The following is an 18211-nucleotide window of genomic DNA, read 5'->3' on the forward strand; positions in this document are numbered from 1 at the left end:
CGTAATTTGGCTGCACAGTAATGTCTCTTATCGCTGGCGGTTATGATGTCGTTTAGGACCTTGAGCGTGGCTGAGGTGCACCCATGGCCAGCTCTGAAACCAGATTGCATAGCGGAGAAGGTACGGTGGGATTCGAAATGGTCGGTAATCTGTTTGTTAACTTGGATTTCGAAGACCTTAGAAAGACAGGGTAGGATGGATATAGGTCTGTAGCAGTTTGGGTCTAGAGTGTCACCCCCTTTGAAGAGGGGGATGACCGCGGCAGCTTTCCAATCTTTGGGAATCTCAAACGATACGAAAGAGAGGTTTAACAGGCTAGTAATAGGGGTTGCAACAATTTCGGCAGATCATTTTAGAAAGAGAGGGTTCAGATTGTCTAGCCCGGCTGAATTGTATGGGTCCAGATTTTGCAGCTCTTTCAGAACATCAGCTATCTGGATTTGGGTGAAGGAGAAATGGTGGGGGCTTTGGCGAGTTGCTGTGGGGGGTGCCGGGCAGTTGACCGGGGTAGGGGTAGCCAGGTGGAAGCATGGCCAGCCATAGAGAAATGCTTATTGAAATTCTCAATTATAGTGGATTTATCGGTGGTAACAGTGTTTTCTAGCCTCAGAGCAGTGGGCAGCTGGGAGGAGGTGCTCTTATTCTCCATGGACTTCAGTGTCCCAGAACTTTTTTGAATTAGTACTACAGGATGCACATTTCTGTTTGAAAAAGCTAGCCTTAGCTTTTCTAATTGCCTGTGTATATTTGTTACTAACGTCCCTGAAAAGTTGCATATCACGGGGGCTATTCGATTCTAATGCAGAACGCCACAGGATGTTTTTGTGCTGGTCAAGGGCAGACAGGTCTGGAGTGAACCAAGGACTATATCTATTCCTAGTTCTAAATGTTTTGAGTGGGGCATGCTTATTTAAGATGGTGAGGAAGGCACTTTTAAAGAATAGCCAGGCATCATCAACTGACGGGATGAGGTCAACGTCATTCCAGGATACCCCGGCCAGGTCAATTAGAAAGGCCTGCTCGCAGAAGTGTTTTAGGGAGCGTTTGACACTGATGACGGGTGGTCATTTGGTCGCAGACCCATTACGGACGCAGGCAATGAGGCAGTGATCGCTGAGGTCTTGATTGAAAACAGCAGAGGTGTATTTGGAGGGCGAGTTAGTTAGGATGGCATCTATGAGGGTGCCCGTGTTTACAGATTTGGGGTTGTACCTGGTAGGTTCATTGATAATTTGTGTGAGATTGAGGGCATCAAGCTTAGATTGTAGGATGGCCGGGGTGTTAAGGATGTCCCAGTTTAGGTCACCTAGTAGCACGAGCTCAGAAGATAGATGGGGGGCAATTAATTCACATACGGTATCGAGGGCACAGCTGGGGGCAGTGGGAGGTCTTTTGCAAGCGGCAACAGTGAGAGACTTGTTTCTGGAAAGGTGCATTTTTAGAAGTAGAAGCTCGAATTGTTTGGGCACAGACTTGGATAGTAATACAGAACTCTGCAGGCTATCTTTGCAGTAGATTGCAACACCGCCCCCTTTGGCAGTTCTATCTTGGCGGAAAATGTTATAGTTAGCGATGGAGATTTCATGGTTTTTGGTGGTTTCCCTAAGCCAGGATTCAGACACGGCTAAGACATCCGGGTTGGCAGAGTGTGCTAAAGTAGTGAGTAAAACAAACTTATGTAGTAGGCTTCTAATGTTAACATGCATGAAACCAAGGCTTTTACGGTAACAGAAGTCAACAAATGAGAGCACCTGGGGAGTGGGAGTGGAGCTAGGCACTGCAGGACCTGGATTAACCGCCACATCACCAGAGGAACAGAGGAGAAGTAGGATAAGGGTACGGCTAAAGGCTATACGAACAGAGGAGAAGTAGGATAAGGGTACGGCTAAAGGCTATACGAACTGGCCGTCTAGCACGTTCGGAACAGAGAGTAAAAGGAGCAGGTTTCTGGGCACGATAGCATAGATTCAAGGCATAGTGTACAGACAAAGGTAAGGTAGGATGTGAGTACATTGGAGGTAAACCTAGGCCTTGAGTAATGATGAGAGAGATATAGTCTCTAGAGACGTTTAAACCAGGTGATGTCATCGCATATGTAGGAGGTGGAACAACATGGTTGGTTAAGGCATATTGAGCAGGGCTAGAGGCTCTACAGTGAAATAAGACAGTAATCACTAACCAGGACAGTAATGGACGAGGCATATTGATATTAGAGAGAGGCATGCGTAGCCAAGTGAACATATGGGACCAGTGAGTGGTTGGGCTGACTGGGGACGCGGTGATTCAGAGAGTTAGCAGGCTGATGCTAACAAGCTAACAGTTAGTAGGCCGGGGCTAAACAAGCTAGCAGTTAGCAGACCGGGGCTAGCAAGTTAGCCTTTGGGGGACGTCGCGATGGGGGTAAGTCTGTTTTTGCCTCTTCGTGCGGTGACGTCGATAGACCAGTCGTGGAATTAGTAGGGTTCCAAGTAGCTCTAGGTAGCTAGTAGGCCGCGGTTAGCAGAATGGGCCTTCAGCGGACGTCGCGCCTGAGGGCCCTGTTGGAATCCTCCGGGCAGATTATGTCAGTATTCCGGTCGTAGAGAATCGGAGGGGATCCGTGCCCCGTACCGGCAGTAGAAGGGGTCCGGATATTGTAGCCCAGGAGTGGACTTCGGTGGTAGCACAGGAGCCCTGGCTGGGCTAGCTTCAGCCTAATTGGTGCTTGCTCCGGGATGGAAACGCTAGCCAGGAGTAGTCACCCGGGATTGCGAAGATCCAGATGAAAATGTTCAGAGTTTGCGGTAGGAATCCGGGGATATGGGGGGAAAAAAGACAGACGTCTGACTGCTACGCCAGCTTGGATTCCTGTATGGCTATAAGGTATGCCTTTTTATGGGGCGCACGTCATAATAACTACATTCAAAAGTCTGAGGTTTTATAAAATTAAGAATTGAAAATGTCATGGTATATCCTTCTGTGTAGCAATGTCACATATAATTGTATTTAATTGAGAAAGTCTTCACAGTTAAAATGAGTCTATATATTTTTTATTAAAAAAATGTATACTCTCAAGTAATCGAACACTAACGTCTGTTTGGATATTCAAATAATCCTACCCATCCCTACGAGGTATACACTGAGTATACAAAACATTAAGAGTTAGACTGACCAGGTGCAAGCTATGATCCCTTATTGATATCACTTGTTAAATCGACTTCAAATCAGAGTAGATGAAGGGGAGGAGACAGGTTAAAGAAGGATTTTTAACAATTGAGACATGGATTGTGTTTGTGTGCCATTCAAAGGGTGAACGGGCAAGACAAAAGATTTAAGTGCCCTTGAACGGGGTATGGTAGTAGGTGCCAGGCGCACCGGTTTGTCAAGAACTGCAACGCCAATGGGTTTTTCACGCTCAACAGTTTCCCTTGTGTATAAAGAATGGTCCACCACCCAAAGGGCATTCTGCCAACTTAACCAAACTGTGGGAAGCATTGGGGTCAACATGGGGCGGAATTCTTGTGGAACGCTTTTGACACCTTGTAGAGTCCATGCCCCGACTAATTGAGGCTGTTACATGGAACAAAAAGACCGAGGGTGCAACTCCATATTAGGAAGGTGTTCCTAATGTTTGGTATAGTCAATGGTGTCCCACAGGGGTCAATACTTGGACCCATTGTCATTCAACAGAGGTTATAAATTCACAACAGCCTAATGGAAAAATGTAAATAAAAGACACTAAGGCTGTGCATATCTCATACACTGTACATTGTACTTACTGACTGCAGGGGCAATGCCTCCAACACTGCCTGGCCCGGGGATGTTGCCGGCCACGGCAGCAGCCTGAGCTGCTGCGGCTGCCTGCGCTGTAGCTGCCTGCTGCTGCATCTGCCTGTGACACTGTCTCAGGTCAAACACCTACAGGGGAGAGAACAGTTTGATGTCAGAACACCTACAGAGAGTCATCAGTGTCCAGTCAAATTCCTATAGGAAGAGGTCAAGCAACTGCAAAGAGAACAGACAGAAGTCATTGTTTTCCTCACCTTGATGTAGGCGCCGGGGTAGATCTTGTGTACTGCGTCGCCTGGTGCTCTGCCTGCCTCTCGGTCCAGGTAGTAGCTCTGCACGAACACGGCGTGGTCGCTCATACAGCGCATCCACACATCTCCCTCGCCACGACACTCCAGCTGCACTCCTTTACCTATGTGCAACCTGTGAGAGAGAGGGAGAGGTGAAGATGATGAGTACAAGTGAATATAAGTTGTATTAAAGTGTTATATTACGGCCAATAAAAGAAGTAGCATTTTGCTAGAGTGGGTCTTCTGCCACTGGTACAAACAGATAGAGACTGGCATGATTGTGAACGAGAGATATACACCTATACATAGTTTGCAAAAAGGCATAGATATACCAATCAACATTTCTGAGCCAAAACACAGACACATAAAAACATACAAAATAGACATTTGTGGCAAGGTAAGAACTAGCATGCTTTTTGATATAGAGATGGCACTAGAGGAGCACAGACCTGGCTCTCTCGCTGGAGTCGGTGCGGTGGACGTTGCTGAGCTGGCCCAGACAGAAGCGGTCGCCCCCTGAGGGGTCCACGTAGCCGTCCACCGTTACCACCGGGCAGCTGGCCGGCACCTTGAACATCTCCCCCACCTGGACATCCATCTCAAAGTAGGAGATGGAGCACCAGAACTCTGGTCCTGCACACAGACAAAAATGTGGATAGCAGAGTGTTTGTGCATCTATACATCTGCGTACAGTGCATTTGGAAAGTATTCAACCCCTTGACTTTTTACACATTTTGTTAAGTTATAGCCTTATTCTAAAATGTATTAAATAGTTTTTTCCCCTTGTCAGTCTACACACAATACCCCATAATGACAAAGCAAAAACAGGTTTTAGAAATGTTTGCAAATTTACAACAAATTTAAACCTGAAATATCACATTTACATAAGCATTCAGACCCTTTAATCAGTACTTTGTTGAAGCACCTTTGGCAGTGATTACAGTCTTGAGGTTTCTTGTGTATGACACTACAAGCTTGGCACACCTGTATTTGGAAAGTTTCTCCCATTCTTCTCCGCAGTTCCCCTCAAGCTCTGTCAGGTTGGATGGGGAGCTACTTTCAGGTCTCTCCAGAGAGGTTCGAGGCTTCTCCCGAAGCCACTCCTGTGTTGTCTTGGCAGTGTGCTTAGGTTCGTTGTCCTGTTAGAAGGTGAAGCTGCCCCCTAGTCTGAGGTCCTGAGCACTGTGGAGCAAGGTTTCATCAAGGAGCTCTCTGTACTTTGCTCCGTTCATCTTTCCCTCGATCCTGACTAGTCTCCCAGTCCCTGCCGCTGAAAAACATTCCCACAGATGATGCTGCCACCCCCATGCTTCACCATAGGGATGGTGGCAGGTTTCCGCCAGATGTGACGCTTGGCATTCAAGCCAAATAGTTCAATCTTGGTTTCATCAGACCAGAGAATCTTGTTTCTCATGGTCTGAGAGTCCTTTAGGTGCTTTTGGCAAACTCCAAGCGGGCTGCCATGTGCCTTTTACTGAGGAGTGGATTCCGTTTGGCCACTCTACCAAAAAGGCTTGATTGGTGGAGTACTGCAGAGATGGTTGTCCTTCTGGAAGGTTCTCCCAACCTTACAGAGGAACTCTGGAGCTCTGTCAGAGTGACCATCAGGTTTTTGGTCACCTCCCTGACCAAGACCCATCTCCCCCGATCGCTGAGTTTGGCCCGGGCATCCAGCTTTAGGAAGATTCTTAGTGGTTCCAAACTTCTCCCATTTAAGAATGTTGGAGGCCAATGTGTTCTTGGGGATCTTCAATGCTGCAGAAATGTTTTGGTACCCTTCCCCAGATCTGTGCATCGACACAATCCTGTCTCGTAGCTCTATGGACAATTCCTTCGGCCTCATGGCTTGGTTTTTGCTCTGACATGCACTGTCAACTGTGGGACCTTATATACAGGTGTGTTCCTTTCCAAATCATGTCCAATCAATTTCCTTTACCATAGGTGGACTCCAATCAAGTTGTAGAAACATCTCAAGGATGATCAATGGAAACAGGATGCACCTGAGCTCAATTTTGAGGCTTATAGCAAAGGGTCTGAATACTCATGTAAATAAGGTATTTTTGTTTATTCTTTTTAATACATTTGCAAAAACAAAATCAAATGTTTTCGCTTTGTCATTATGGGGTACTGTGTGTAGATTGATGAGGGAATACATTTATTTAAATCAATTTCAGAATAAGGCTATAACGTAACCAAATGATTCAACGGGTCTGAATACTTTCCGAACATGTGTTGTCTTACCTGGATGATTGGACACAGGGGGAGGAAATGAAGCCGAGCCATGATGCTGAGACCCTAAAAGGTCAACAAGTAAAAGATGTAGATTACGACACAGGTTACCAAACATACACTATTCCTAGGGCTGGGCGGTGTACCATATTTTACAATACACCGTTATTGATGCCTGGATTGATTAGGGTTTTTACTTGACCTTCTATAACGGTATTAAATGTTTGTTTTGTTAAATATGATATGCCATGTGTAACTTACATTTTTACAATTTACTCCGATACTTGAGTAATTTTTCGCCACTTTCCACACAGACCTAGCCCCGCCCCCTGTCACATGCATTGAGTCTGCAAGGTCAATGCAGCACAAGCAACATTGTTGATGACAACCATGCTGTTTTCACTTTGCTTCTTAATAGAAATCCACTAGCGTGCTATAATTACATTATTAGTTTGTTTCTTCTTTTCTTAGCAAGTTAGGCCTAAATCGCGTTAGCTGCTAGTGCTAATCAGCATACCACCCTGCATCCCACTTCAGGGTTGCCTCTGAAGCTAAATAGGGTTGGTCCTGGTCGGTCCCTGGATGGGAAAGCAAATGCTGCTGGAAGTGATGTTGGAGGGCCAGTAGGAGGCATTCCTTTCTCTGGTCTAAAAAAATATCTCAATGCCCCAGGGCAGTGATTGGGGACATTGCCCTGTGTATGGTGCAGTCTTTCAGAGGTGTCCTGACTCTCTGTGGTCACTAAAGATTCCATGGCATTTATCGTAAGAGTAAGGGTGTTAACACTGGTGTCTTGGCTGAATTCCCAATCTGGCCATATAATCATCCCCAGCTTCCAAATGGCTCATTCATCCCCCTCCTCTCCCCTGTAACTATTCCCCAGGTTGTTTCTGTAAATGAGAATGTGTTCTCAGTCAACTTACCCGGTAAAATAAGGGATAATAAAATAAATAATCGCTAGTTAGCTAGCTACCTAACAAATACATTTGAGTCAACAATATCTTCTAAATCAAAGAAGAATATTCGAGGCATGAATATGTTAGCTACATGAAGTAGCTATGAGAACATTAAATGTTACCAAAGAGTATAGGGTCCCCTAGGAAACACTTAGGTTCCTACCCTGTCACAATAACTCCTCCCTGGCATTTTCATTTGTTGTCACGTGAAACACTGTATTCAAAGTGCCCACTATTATATTTTAACAATAGAATTAGAATAATCCTTCTATTTCAATGATTCCAACAGTTCACCAAAGTGTTTTGCTCTAAAACGCCAGTCAAATCGCAATTTCAACATTTGGTTAAAAATAAGTCCTAGATTGTTTGCTTATATCATGCAGCCCTATGTGGCAGTGCGGAAATGATCCCAAATGAGTGCAGGAAATGCAAAAATGTATCAATTGTTTTTGGTTGAAGTTGAATTGAACAGTATAAAACAATCAGAATGGAGAAAGACCCATTGAAATCACTTAGAATATATGTGTTGCCACCCTAGGGTCACACTACTCATAAAGCAAATGTAGAACTTTTATTATTCAAAAACATAAAATACCGTCCAAAATGTAAAAAAGACCAAGATATGATATTTTGGCCATATCACCCAGCCCTAACTTTTCCTAACAATATCCAAAAAAAGCACCTCAGAAGACATACGGACACACTTTGGGCTTGCATACTATAACTTACTGTAACTGCCTAACTTACAGAAGTGGGTTGGATGGTGGAGAGGAGGCTGTTGGTGGCCACGCCCATTCTGTTGTTGGGGTCCTACAGGAGTGTAGGAGGCTGTGCTGCTGCCTGTCCAAGTTGCTGAATTCCCAAAAAATAAATACAAGTTAACAACAGGCACATCAATCTAGCAAACAATCATTTTGCATTTTCACTAATAGTTCGATTTCATTTTACACTTTTTAAATATGACGATTCATCATGCCATTGAAATGAATTGTGTATTGCTCCCTGAGTGTTTGTGTGTGTGTGTGTGTGTGTGTGTGTGTGTGTGTGTGTGTGTGTGTGAGAGAACCGTATGGCAGTACTAACTGTGGAACGCAGCCTGTGTCTGTGTGTGTTTGGAGCTGTTGTATCCATTCTGACCAGACGGGAGCTGGGGTGGCTGAGGGGTCTGTGGTGGCCCGTGTGGCAGCCCGTGTGTTGGGGTGGAGGGGGGCGGCGTGGGGGTTATAGGGGTCATGACCTGACCCTGAGGAGAGGCGATCTGTAGGAGCCCCTCACTGTGACCTCCCTGGAGAGGCAGCATAGAGCCGGACACTAGAGAGGAGAGAGAGAGAGACAGAGAGAGAGAGAGAGAGAGAGAGAGACACACACAAGAAGAGCTAACGGGTTGTTTTCAATATCAATAGGTAGGCAGAAGTCGATAAACAAATGTCATAAAATGGGATTACGTAGTAACACCCTTAGAAACAAAAATATAACCCTTGTGGACATCCTTGGTAACACCTATCTGCCAAACAATCCCCTAAGCTTATCAAAAGATCACCTTAGGGAGCAGCAAAACAGGAGCGGACATTCCATGTTTCTCTACGCATTGGAACTTCTTTCTGTCTAGTTCCCATTATTATGTTGGATGTGCGTATAACTCCCTCCATTCATTAAACAACTATCGCTTTTACCTGTGGGCGAGAGGGGCATGTTGGGGTAGAGGGTGATGGGCGGAGGGGCGCACTGCGGTTCCGGCGGGAGCTGCAGAGGCGGGAGGGGCTGGCCGTAGTGGTCGGGAGGCGGTAGCTTGAGCGCCCCTGGGTGGGGGTGGTCCGACGGGGACATGCCTAGCGGCATATCCATCTGGATACAGTCATGAATGTACTCCTCTTTGATCAGCCTCCCAGGGGGGCCTAGAGGAGAGAGGGAGAGGGCTACCAACAACATGGTATAACATTGTCATTAGTTTACAGTTTTATTAGGCGTATGTAGGGGATGCACATGGTATACACCGTCCAACGAAATGCTAACTTGCAGGTTCCTTCTCGACAATGCAACTATCTTAAGAAATAATTAAAGATAATAATACCTACATGAAGTAAATGGCTCAGTAGAATAAACATTTTAACATAAGAATAACATGAACCATGTGTGTGCAATTAATTAGCCACCTGTATTAACAGGTTTAAAACCTGTGTTAAAGTATTACCACCTGTGTGTAATGCATTGTGAACGCATTTATGCAATTATAAAACATTAAGTTCAATGCTTTGTAATGAATTCAAGTCATTTTTGTCTAGGCAACTATAAAGAATTGATTAATGCAGAAACAGTCTTGCATCCAGGCCAGTGAGGCACGAGCAAACCTCAATAGTACTCTTTTCACACTATTGTGCCAAGCCGAACCGTTGAGTGTTGGCTTGGATATTTTTTTCTCCCACATTGTCCTTTCCAGCAACTATGGTGGATCTTTAACCAGACCAGCACAGTGCAGCTAGGCTCAGTGGTGTGAAAAGGGTATAGGAATGAAAGGAAAGAGGAATGTTTGGTCATCTGATACCATCAGCAAAGTATAATAGTGTTATACTTAACATGCCTGCAGTAAGTTCGTTAGTGCTGTGACAGGGCACTCACCTGTATTCTGAAGACTGAGACCAACTTTGAAAGAGAAAAGAAAGAGGGGCAAATAAAGAGGGGCAAAGAAAGAAAGGAGAGAATAAGATACAGAAAATGCTTATCATTTGTATTTAAGTTACATTGTGGTGAAGTCAAAATATCATTCACATAAACCCTTTTATGTGAGTAAAGTACATCTTGGATAAAAATGTCCTGACAGGCCTGACGGAAACAGCACAAATCAATACTGGTATATCGGAAAAATGTGGGACCTTTTTGTGTCAGTAAAATGTATTACGTGAGAAATGGCAGTGAAAACACCTCGATATAATAACCATCATATCGAAGTAAAGTTGGAGTCACGCTGATGATATGTTGGTTGGTCTTCCCACTACGACTTGGGAAAGCTTGCAGTTTGTTAGGCAACACATGAAATAAGTGATGAACTTCACAGGGAGGTGAAAGTGCACGCTGATGAGCTTGATGTGCTTTTCCAATAAATATTGAGGGCCTAATTCTGGTTACATTATGATCGATGCTTGGCTGCCGTTTGACAAATCTAAAATCTTGCTCTTATCCATAATAATCTCATCATGTAGGTAACCTAACCTTGACTGTATCTGCGAGCTGATGGCTAGAGCGCATGTGCCAAGACCAGAGCAGGCGCATTAGATTACTATTACGCAATTTCTTTGGGACAAAACCATCAGTGGTACCGAAAATGCGATGGAAACTTTAAAAAAAAATGTTTGGTGCATTACATCATCACGCACAGCTTTTTATCCACAGAAAGTCAATTTGACTGAAACATCTCGGGTGGGAAAATGCATATTGTTTTTCTGCGGACTTTAATTTTTGGCATGTTATGACAGAAAACAGTGTTTACATATCAGAAACAGCTGCACCATTAGACATTACGCGATATATGGTGAACTATCCCTTTAAGCTGTTGAGCAGACCTACCAATGCCGGGAGAAACCACTCTCTCGTAGTGGTAGGGGTTGACACACACATTGTCATATTTGAGGTCGAAAGCGTACTGGCAGAACTTGACGTGCTTTAGCTCGTTCTTGTGCAGGTCTGGCCAGCGCCATAGTCGAGCGTAAATCACATGGGGGAAGCCTTTCCTCCCTGCAACCTGGAGATAAAGAGAGAAAGAAAGGATGAGAGAGGGGGGGCGAGAGAAAGAGAGGGGGTGAGAGAGAGAGGGTGACGAGAAAGTGTTAGATACATAGAGATACATGGCCCTATTCAATCAAAATTTGTACATGGGTTTATCTATAATCTTTTAACTGGGTAAGAATTTTAAGAGGCTGTGCAATCAAAAACGTGATTTAACTTTTTTTTTACACTATGAGGTTGAACTTATGATAATGTCCTTTTATTGTCCTTGAACTTCAGCCTTTTCAGGTAGATGGAGTTTTTTGCCCACATCATGACATCACAATCTGATTATTCTGACCAATGACCAGTCATCTTTTATTTGCATATGTATCCTCCTACTTTGAAGGGGGAAGTAGGGTAGGCTCTAGGGCAGGGGTCTCCAACCCATTTACTGGACAACTACACTCATGTAGGTTTTCGCTCCAACCCCAGTTGTAATTAACCTGATTCAGCTTTTCAACCAGCAAACAAAGTACAAAGTTAACCTATGGAATTGTTTTAAGATGGTCATTTAGCAATTTGATTTACAATTTTAGGACACCTCTAAGCATATATATATACATACACAGTACCAGTCAAATGTTTGGACACACCTACTCATTCAAGGGTTTTTCTTTATTTTTTAAATGTTCTACATTGTAGAATAATAGTAAAGACATCAAAACTATGAAAGAACACATATGGTATCATACAGTAATAAAAAAAACACACATATGGAATCATATAGTAATCAAAAAAGTATTAAACAAATCTTAATATGTTATATTTTAGATTCATCAAAGTAGCCACCCTTTGCCTTGATGACAGCTTTGCACATTGTTGGCATTCTCTCAACCAGCTTCACCTGGAGTGGTTTTCCAACAGTCTTGAAGGATTTCCCACAAATGCTGAGCACTTGTTGGCTGATTTTTTTATTTTACCTTTATTTAACCAGGTAGGCAAGTTGAGAACAAGTTCTCATTTACAACTGCGACCTGGCTAAGATAAAGCAAAGCAGTGCGACAAAAACAACCCAGAGATACACATTAACAAACGTACAGTCAATAACACAATTGAAAAATCTATGTACAGTGTGTGCAAATGTAGAAGAGTAGGGAGGTAAGGCAATAAATAGGCCATAGAGGTGAAATAATTAATATTTAGCATTAACACTGGAGTGATAGATGTGCAGATGAAGATGTGCAAGTAGAGATACTGGGGTGCAAAAGAGAAAGAGGATAAATAACAATATGGGGATGATGTAGTTGGGTGTGCTAGTTTGTATAGTTGCCTAGACAAAAATGACTTGAATTCATTACAAAGCATTGAACTTAATGTTTTATAATTGCATAAATGCGTTCACAATGCATTACACACAGGTGGTAATACTTTAACACAGGTTTTAAACCTGTTAATACAGGTGGCTAATTAATTGCACACACACGGTTCATGTTATTCTTATGTTAAAATTTTTATTCTACTGAGCCATTTACGTCATGTAGGTATTATTATCTTTAATTATTTCTTATTATAGTTGCATTGTCGAGAAGGAACCTGCAAGTTAGCATTTCGTTGGACGGTGTATACCATGTGCATCCCGGGAACTAGACAAAAAGAAGTTCCAATGCATAGAGAAAAATGGAATGTCTGCTCCTGTTTTGCTGCTCCCTAAGGTGATCTTTTAATAAGCTTAGGGGATTGTTTGGCAGATAGGTGTTACCAAGGATGTCCACAAGGGTTATATTTTTGTTTCTAAGGGTGTTACTACGTAATCCCATTTTATGACATTTGTTTATCGACTTCTGCCTACCTATTGATATTGAAAACAACCCGGTAGCTCTTCTTGTGTGTGTCTCTCTCTCTCTGTCTCCTCTCTAGTGTCCGGCTCTATGCTGCCTCTCCAGGGAGGTCACAGTGAGGGGCTCCTACAGATCGCCTCTCCTCAGGGTCAGGTCATGACCCCTATAACCCCCACGCCGCCCCCCTCCACCCCAACACACGGGCTGCCATACAGGTCACAGTGGTGGGTAGTATATGGGGCTTTGGTGACAAAACGGATGGCACTGTGATAGACTATATCCAGTTTGCTGAGTAGAGTGTTGGAGGTTATTTTGTAAATGACATCGCCGAAGTCAAGGATCAGTAGGATAGTCGGTTTTACAAGGGTATGTTTGGCAGCATGAGTGAAGGAGGCTTTGTTGCGAAATAGGAAGCCGATTCTAGATTTAATTTTGGATTGGAGATGCTTACTGTGAGTCTGGAAGGAGAGTTTACAGTCTAGCCAGACACTTAGAATATGTGGACAACTACAAATACCTAAGTCAGAACCGTCCAAAGTAGTGATGCTCGTCGGGCGGGCGGGTGCGAGCAGCAATCGGTTGAATTTAGTTTTACTAGCATTTAAGAGCAGTTGGAGGCCACAGAAAGAGTGTTGTATGGCATTGAAACTTGTTTGGAGGTTTGTTAACAGTGTCCAAAGAAGGGCCAGAAGTATACAGAATGGTGTCGTCTGCGTAGAGGTGGATCAGAGAATCACCAGCAGCAAGAGCGACATCATTGATATATACAGAGAAAAGAGTCGGCCCGAGAATTGAACCCTGTGGCACCCACATAGACTGCCAGAGGTCCGAACAACAGGCCCTCCGATTTGACACACTGAACTCTGTCTGAGAAGTAGTTGGTGAACCAGGCGAGGCAGTCATTTGAGAAACCAAGGCTATTGAGTCTGCCGATAAGAATGCAGTGATTTACAGAGTCGAAAGCCTTGGCCAGGCCGATGAAGACGGCTGCACAGTACCGTCTTTTATCCATGACGGTTATGATATCATTTAGGACCTTGAGCGTGGCTGAGGAACACCCATGACCAGCTCGGAAACCAGATTGCATAGTGGAGAAGGTACGGTGGGGTTCGAAATGGTCGGTGATCTGTTTGTTAACTTGACTTTCGAAGATTTTAGAAAGGCAGGGCAGGATGGATATAGGTCTATTACAGTTTGGGTCTAGAGTGTCTCCCCCTTTGAAGAGGGGGATGACCGCAGCAGCTTTCCAATATTTGGGGATCTCAGACGATACGAAAGAGAGGTTGAACTGGCTAGTAACAGGGGTTGCAAAAATTTTGCCTGATAATTTTAGAAAGAGAGGGTCCATATTTTCCTTCACTCTGCGGTCCAACTCATCCTAAACCATCTCAATTGGGTTGAGGTCGGGTGATTGTGGAGGCCAGGTCATCTGATAAAGCACTCCATCACTCTCCTCCTTGGTCAAATAGCCCTTACACAGCCTGGAGGGGTGTTGGGTCATTGTCCTGTTGAAAAACAACTGATAGTCCCACTAAGCGCAAACTAGCCGCAGGGGTAACTCTGGGTCTTCCTTTCCTGTGGTGGTCCTCAAGAGAGCCAGTTTCATCATAGCGCTTGATAGTTTTTGCGACTGCACTTGAAGAAACTTTCAAAGTTATTGAAATTTTCCAGACTGACTTACCTTCATGTCTTAAAGCAATGATGGACTGTCGTTTCTCTTTGCTTATTTGACCTGTTCTTGCCATAATATGGTCTTGGTTTTCACCAAATCTTCTGTATACCACCCCTGCCTTGTCATAACACAACTGATTGGCTCAAATGCATTAAGAAGGAAAGAAATTCCACAAATGAACTTAACAAGGCACAACGGTTAATTGAAATGCATTTCAGGTGACTACCTCATGAAGCTGGTTGTGAGAATGCCAAGAGTGTGCAAAGTTGTCAAGGCAAAGGGTGAACTTTAACTTTTTAAGGTATAGGGGGCAGTATTTTAGATTTCGGATGAAATGTGTGCCCAGAGTAAACTGCCTAATACTCGGGCTCAGAGTCAAATATTTGCATATTATTAGTAGATTTGGATAGAAAACACTCTGAAGTTTCTAAAACTGTTTGAATGATGTCTGCGAGTATAACAGAACTCATATGGCAGGCAAAAACCTGAGAAAAATCCAACCAGGAAGTGGGAAATCTGATGCTTGTAGTCTTTTCAAGTCATTGCCTATCTAACACACAGTGACTTAGGGTTAATTTTGCACTTCCTAAGGTTTCCACTAGATGTCAACAGTCTTTAGAACCTTGTTTCAGGCTTTTGCAGTGAACAGAGTGCGAACAAGAAGGCCAGGAAGTTGGTGACTCAGAAATGACATGAGATCAGTGGCACGCATTCACATGATGAGGTAGCTGTGTTCAGCGCGCTTCCTACATTTGGAGTAGCTTACTGAACGCGCAAACAACAAGGAGGTATTTGGACAGAAATTATGGACTTTATCGAACAAAACAACATTTATTGTGGACCTGGGATTCCTGGAAGTGCCTTCTGATGAAGATCATCAAAGGTAAGTGAATATTTATAATGCTATTTATGATTTTAGATGACTCCAAATCGCGGGTATCTGTATTGCCTGATGTATTTTTCTGAGCGCCGTACTCAGATTATTGCAAAGTGTGCTTTCCCCGTGAAGCTTTTTTAAAAAATCTGTCACAGCGGTTGCATTAAGGAGATGCTTATCTATAATTCTTTGTATAACAGTTTAATATTTTATCAACGTTTATGATGAGTATTTTTGTAAATTGTTGTGCTGTTTCACCGGCAGTTTTGGAGGCAAAATATTTTCTGAACATCACGCGCCAATGTAAAATGGGGTTTTTGGATATACATATGAACTTTATCGAACAAAACATACATGTATTGTGTAACATTGAGTCCTAGGAGTGTCATCGTCAAAGGTTAGTGCTTAATTTTAGCTGTATTTCTGGTTTTTGTGACCCCTCTCCTGCTTGGAAAATGGCTGTGTGGTTTTTCTTGTGTTGGCACTGTCCTAACATAATCTAACTTTATGCTTTCGCCGTAAAGCCTTTTTGAAATCGGACAATGTGGTTGGATTAAGGAGAAGTGTATCTTTAAAATGGTGTAAAATAGTTGTATGTTTGAGAAATTTGAATTATGACATTTTGTTGTTTTGAATTTGCCGCCCTGATATTTCACTGGCTGTGTCCCGCAGGTGGGACGCTAGCCCATAGAAGTTAAGTGCTCGGAGGAGACCTGGGACACCGCTCATGTGCACCTGCAACGGGCCGTGAGGCGGCAGAAGGCGAGCGCCGACCGCCACCGCAGTGAGGCCCCGGTAGCCCATAGAAGTTAAAGAATCTCAAATATATACTTGATTTGTTTAACACGTTTTTGGTTACTACATGATTCCATATGTGTTATTTTATCATTTTGATGTCTTCCCTACTATTCTACAATGTAGAAAATAGTACAAATAAAGAAAAACCCTGGAATGAGTAGGTGTGTCCAAACTTTTGACTGGTACTGTAATATATTTTTATAAAATATTGAATTTGGCCTTTACTACTATAGCCCATAGAAATATATTGAATAACACATTCATAAAAGGCAAAAAAGACAATCAAAACAAATCATAAGGAATCAGGTTTTGAAGTGTCTGTCCTATATATCTAGGAGATATAAGAACACTTGTTTTTTGGACACATATTTAACCCCTTATTTTCGTTGGCACAAAACTACCTCCATACTTCTATTTGTTTGTATGGGTTACCTTCAGACAAATCCCTTATGGGGTCGTAGAGCAAAACGGAGAACACCATCATGTTCGTTTTCGTGAGAAGACAGATTTTCGATATGTCTCATGGTCTGACAAACACAGCTGTAGCTCAGCCATCTTCCACTTGGCAGAAGGCCAACACAGGCGGATGAGGCTGTTATCTCTAGCTTAAACTGACGGATTGATGGGAATGTTTTAAATTATGTTACTTAGATTGAAGCAAAGATGGAACCTCATGATAAACTTTCATGAGGTTTCTTTGGAAGAGGAACAGAGAGAGACAAGAGACTTTAACCTCTTTTCATACACGTTTGGGCTGAAGGTCAGGGATCAACTGATAGGAGCTACCAGGGATTCTGTAGCGGTGTAGCGGACATGAGTCGGACTCATGGCCTCGTGATGAGGTAACCCTGCCTGTGACTTCACCCAAGGCCCATCTAACAGTCAAGACGTTCGTTTCCCCTGTGGGAGACCTGGGTTCGGATCCTGTTCGTGACAATGGTACCCAATTGTGGGTCAGTCTCTTGTGAAAGAGGTGGTCTAAAGGGGGTGAATGTAGCAGACATGAGTCGGACACATGGCCTCGTGATGAGGTTGCCCCTCATTGTCACCCTTGGTCTAACAGTCAAGACATTGGTTTCCCTTGGGATACCTGGGTTCAGATTGTGCCTGTGACACTGGTTTCTCCCATTACAAATCAGGGCACCCTCATAAGTCTTGAAAATATTAACATATAAACATACACTACCGTTCAAACGTTAGGGGACACTTAGAAATGACCTTGTTTTTGAAAGAAAAGCACATTCTTTGTCCATTAAAATAACATCAAATTGATCAGAAATACAGTGTAGACATTGTAAATGACTAATGTAGCTGGAAGCGGCTGATTTTTTTAATGGAACATCTACATAGGCGTACAGAGGCCCATTCTCAAGCAACCATCACTCCTACAGTTGAAGTCGGAAGTTTACATAAGTTGTAGACCTTAAAACTAGTTTAAGTGTTTCAACCACTCCACACATTTCTTGATAACAAACTATAGTTTTGGCAAGTCGGTTAGGACATCTACTTTGTGCATGACAAGTCTTGTTTACAGACAGATTATTTCACTTATAATTCACTGTATCACAATTCCAATGGGTCAGAAGTTTACATACACTAAGTTGACTGTGCCTTTAAACAGCTTGGAAAATTCCATAAAATGATGTCATAGCTTTAGAAGCTTCTGATAGGCTAATTGACATCATTTGAATCAATTGGAGGTGTACCTGTGGATGCATTTCAAGGCCTACCTTCAAACTCTGTGCCTCTTTGCTTGACATCATGGGAAAATCAAAGGAAATCAGCCAAGACCTCAGATATATGTTTTTTAGACCTCCACAAGTCTGGTTCGTCCTTGGGAGCAATTCCCAAATGCCTGAAGGTACCACGTTCATCTGTACAAACAATAGTACGCAAGTATAAACACCATGGGACCACGCAGCAGTCATACCGCTCAGGAAGGAGACGCGTTCTGTCTCCTAGAGATGAATGTACTCTGGTACGAAAAGTGCAAATAATCCCCAGAACAGCAGCAAAGGACCTTGTGAAGATGCTGGAGGAAACAGGTACAAAAGTATCTATATCCACTGTAAAACGAGTCC

The 18211-nt window shown here is 43.3% G+C and overlaps 1 protein-coding gene across 4 annotated transcripts in view; it reads right to left on the minus strand.

The window, feature by feature from the left end:
• LOC115175837 (mothers against decapentaplegic homolog 4) overlaps positions 1–18211 on the minus strand; it is a 33240-nt gene that overhangs the window by 4942 nt on the left and 10087 nt on the right. For 2 of the 4 annotated variants that reach the window (XM_029735386.1, XM_029735388.1), the window contains exons 3-11: positions 10805–10979; positions 9860–9883; positions 8917–9159; positions 8327–8554; positions 7973–8095; positions 6300–6353; positions 4508–4691; positions 4023–4191; positions 3759–3897 (exon numbers count right to left, since the gene is read on the minus strand). In XM_029735386.1, coding sequence (XP_029591246.1) covers positions 3759–3897; positions 4023–4191; positions 4508–4691; positions 6300–6353; positions 7973–8095; positions 8327–8554; positions 8917–9159; positions 9860–9883; positions 10805–10979 — 1339 coding nt within the window. The remainder of the gene's footprint in view (positions 1–3758; positions 3898–4022; positions 4192–4507; positions 4692–6299; positions 6354–7972; positions 8096–8326; positions 8555–8916; positions 9160–9859; positions 9884–10804; positions 10980–18211) is intronic. The other 2 variants (XM_029735389.1, XM_029735387.1) reach the window with 2 other exon arrangements.

The sequence above is a fragment of the Salmo trutta genome, chromosome 36 (genome assembly GCF_901001165.1).
Source record: "Salmo trutta chromosome 36, fSalTru1.1, whole genome shotgun sequence".
NCBI lineage: Eukaryota > Metazoa > Chordata > Actinopteri > Salmoniformes > Salmonidae > Salmo > Salmo trutta.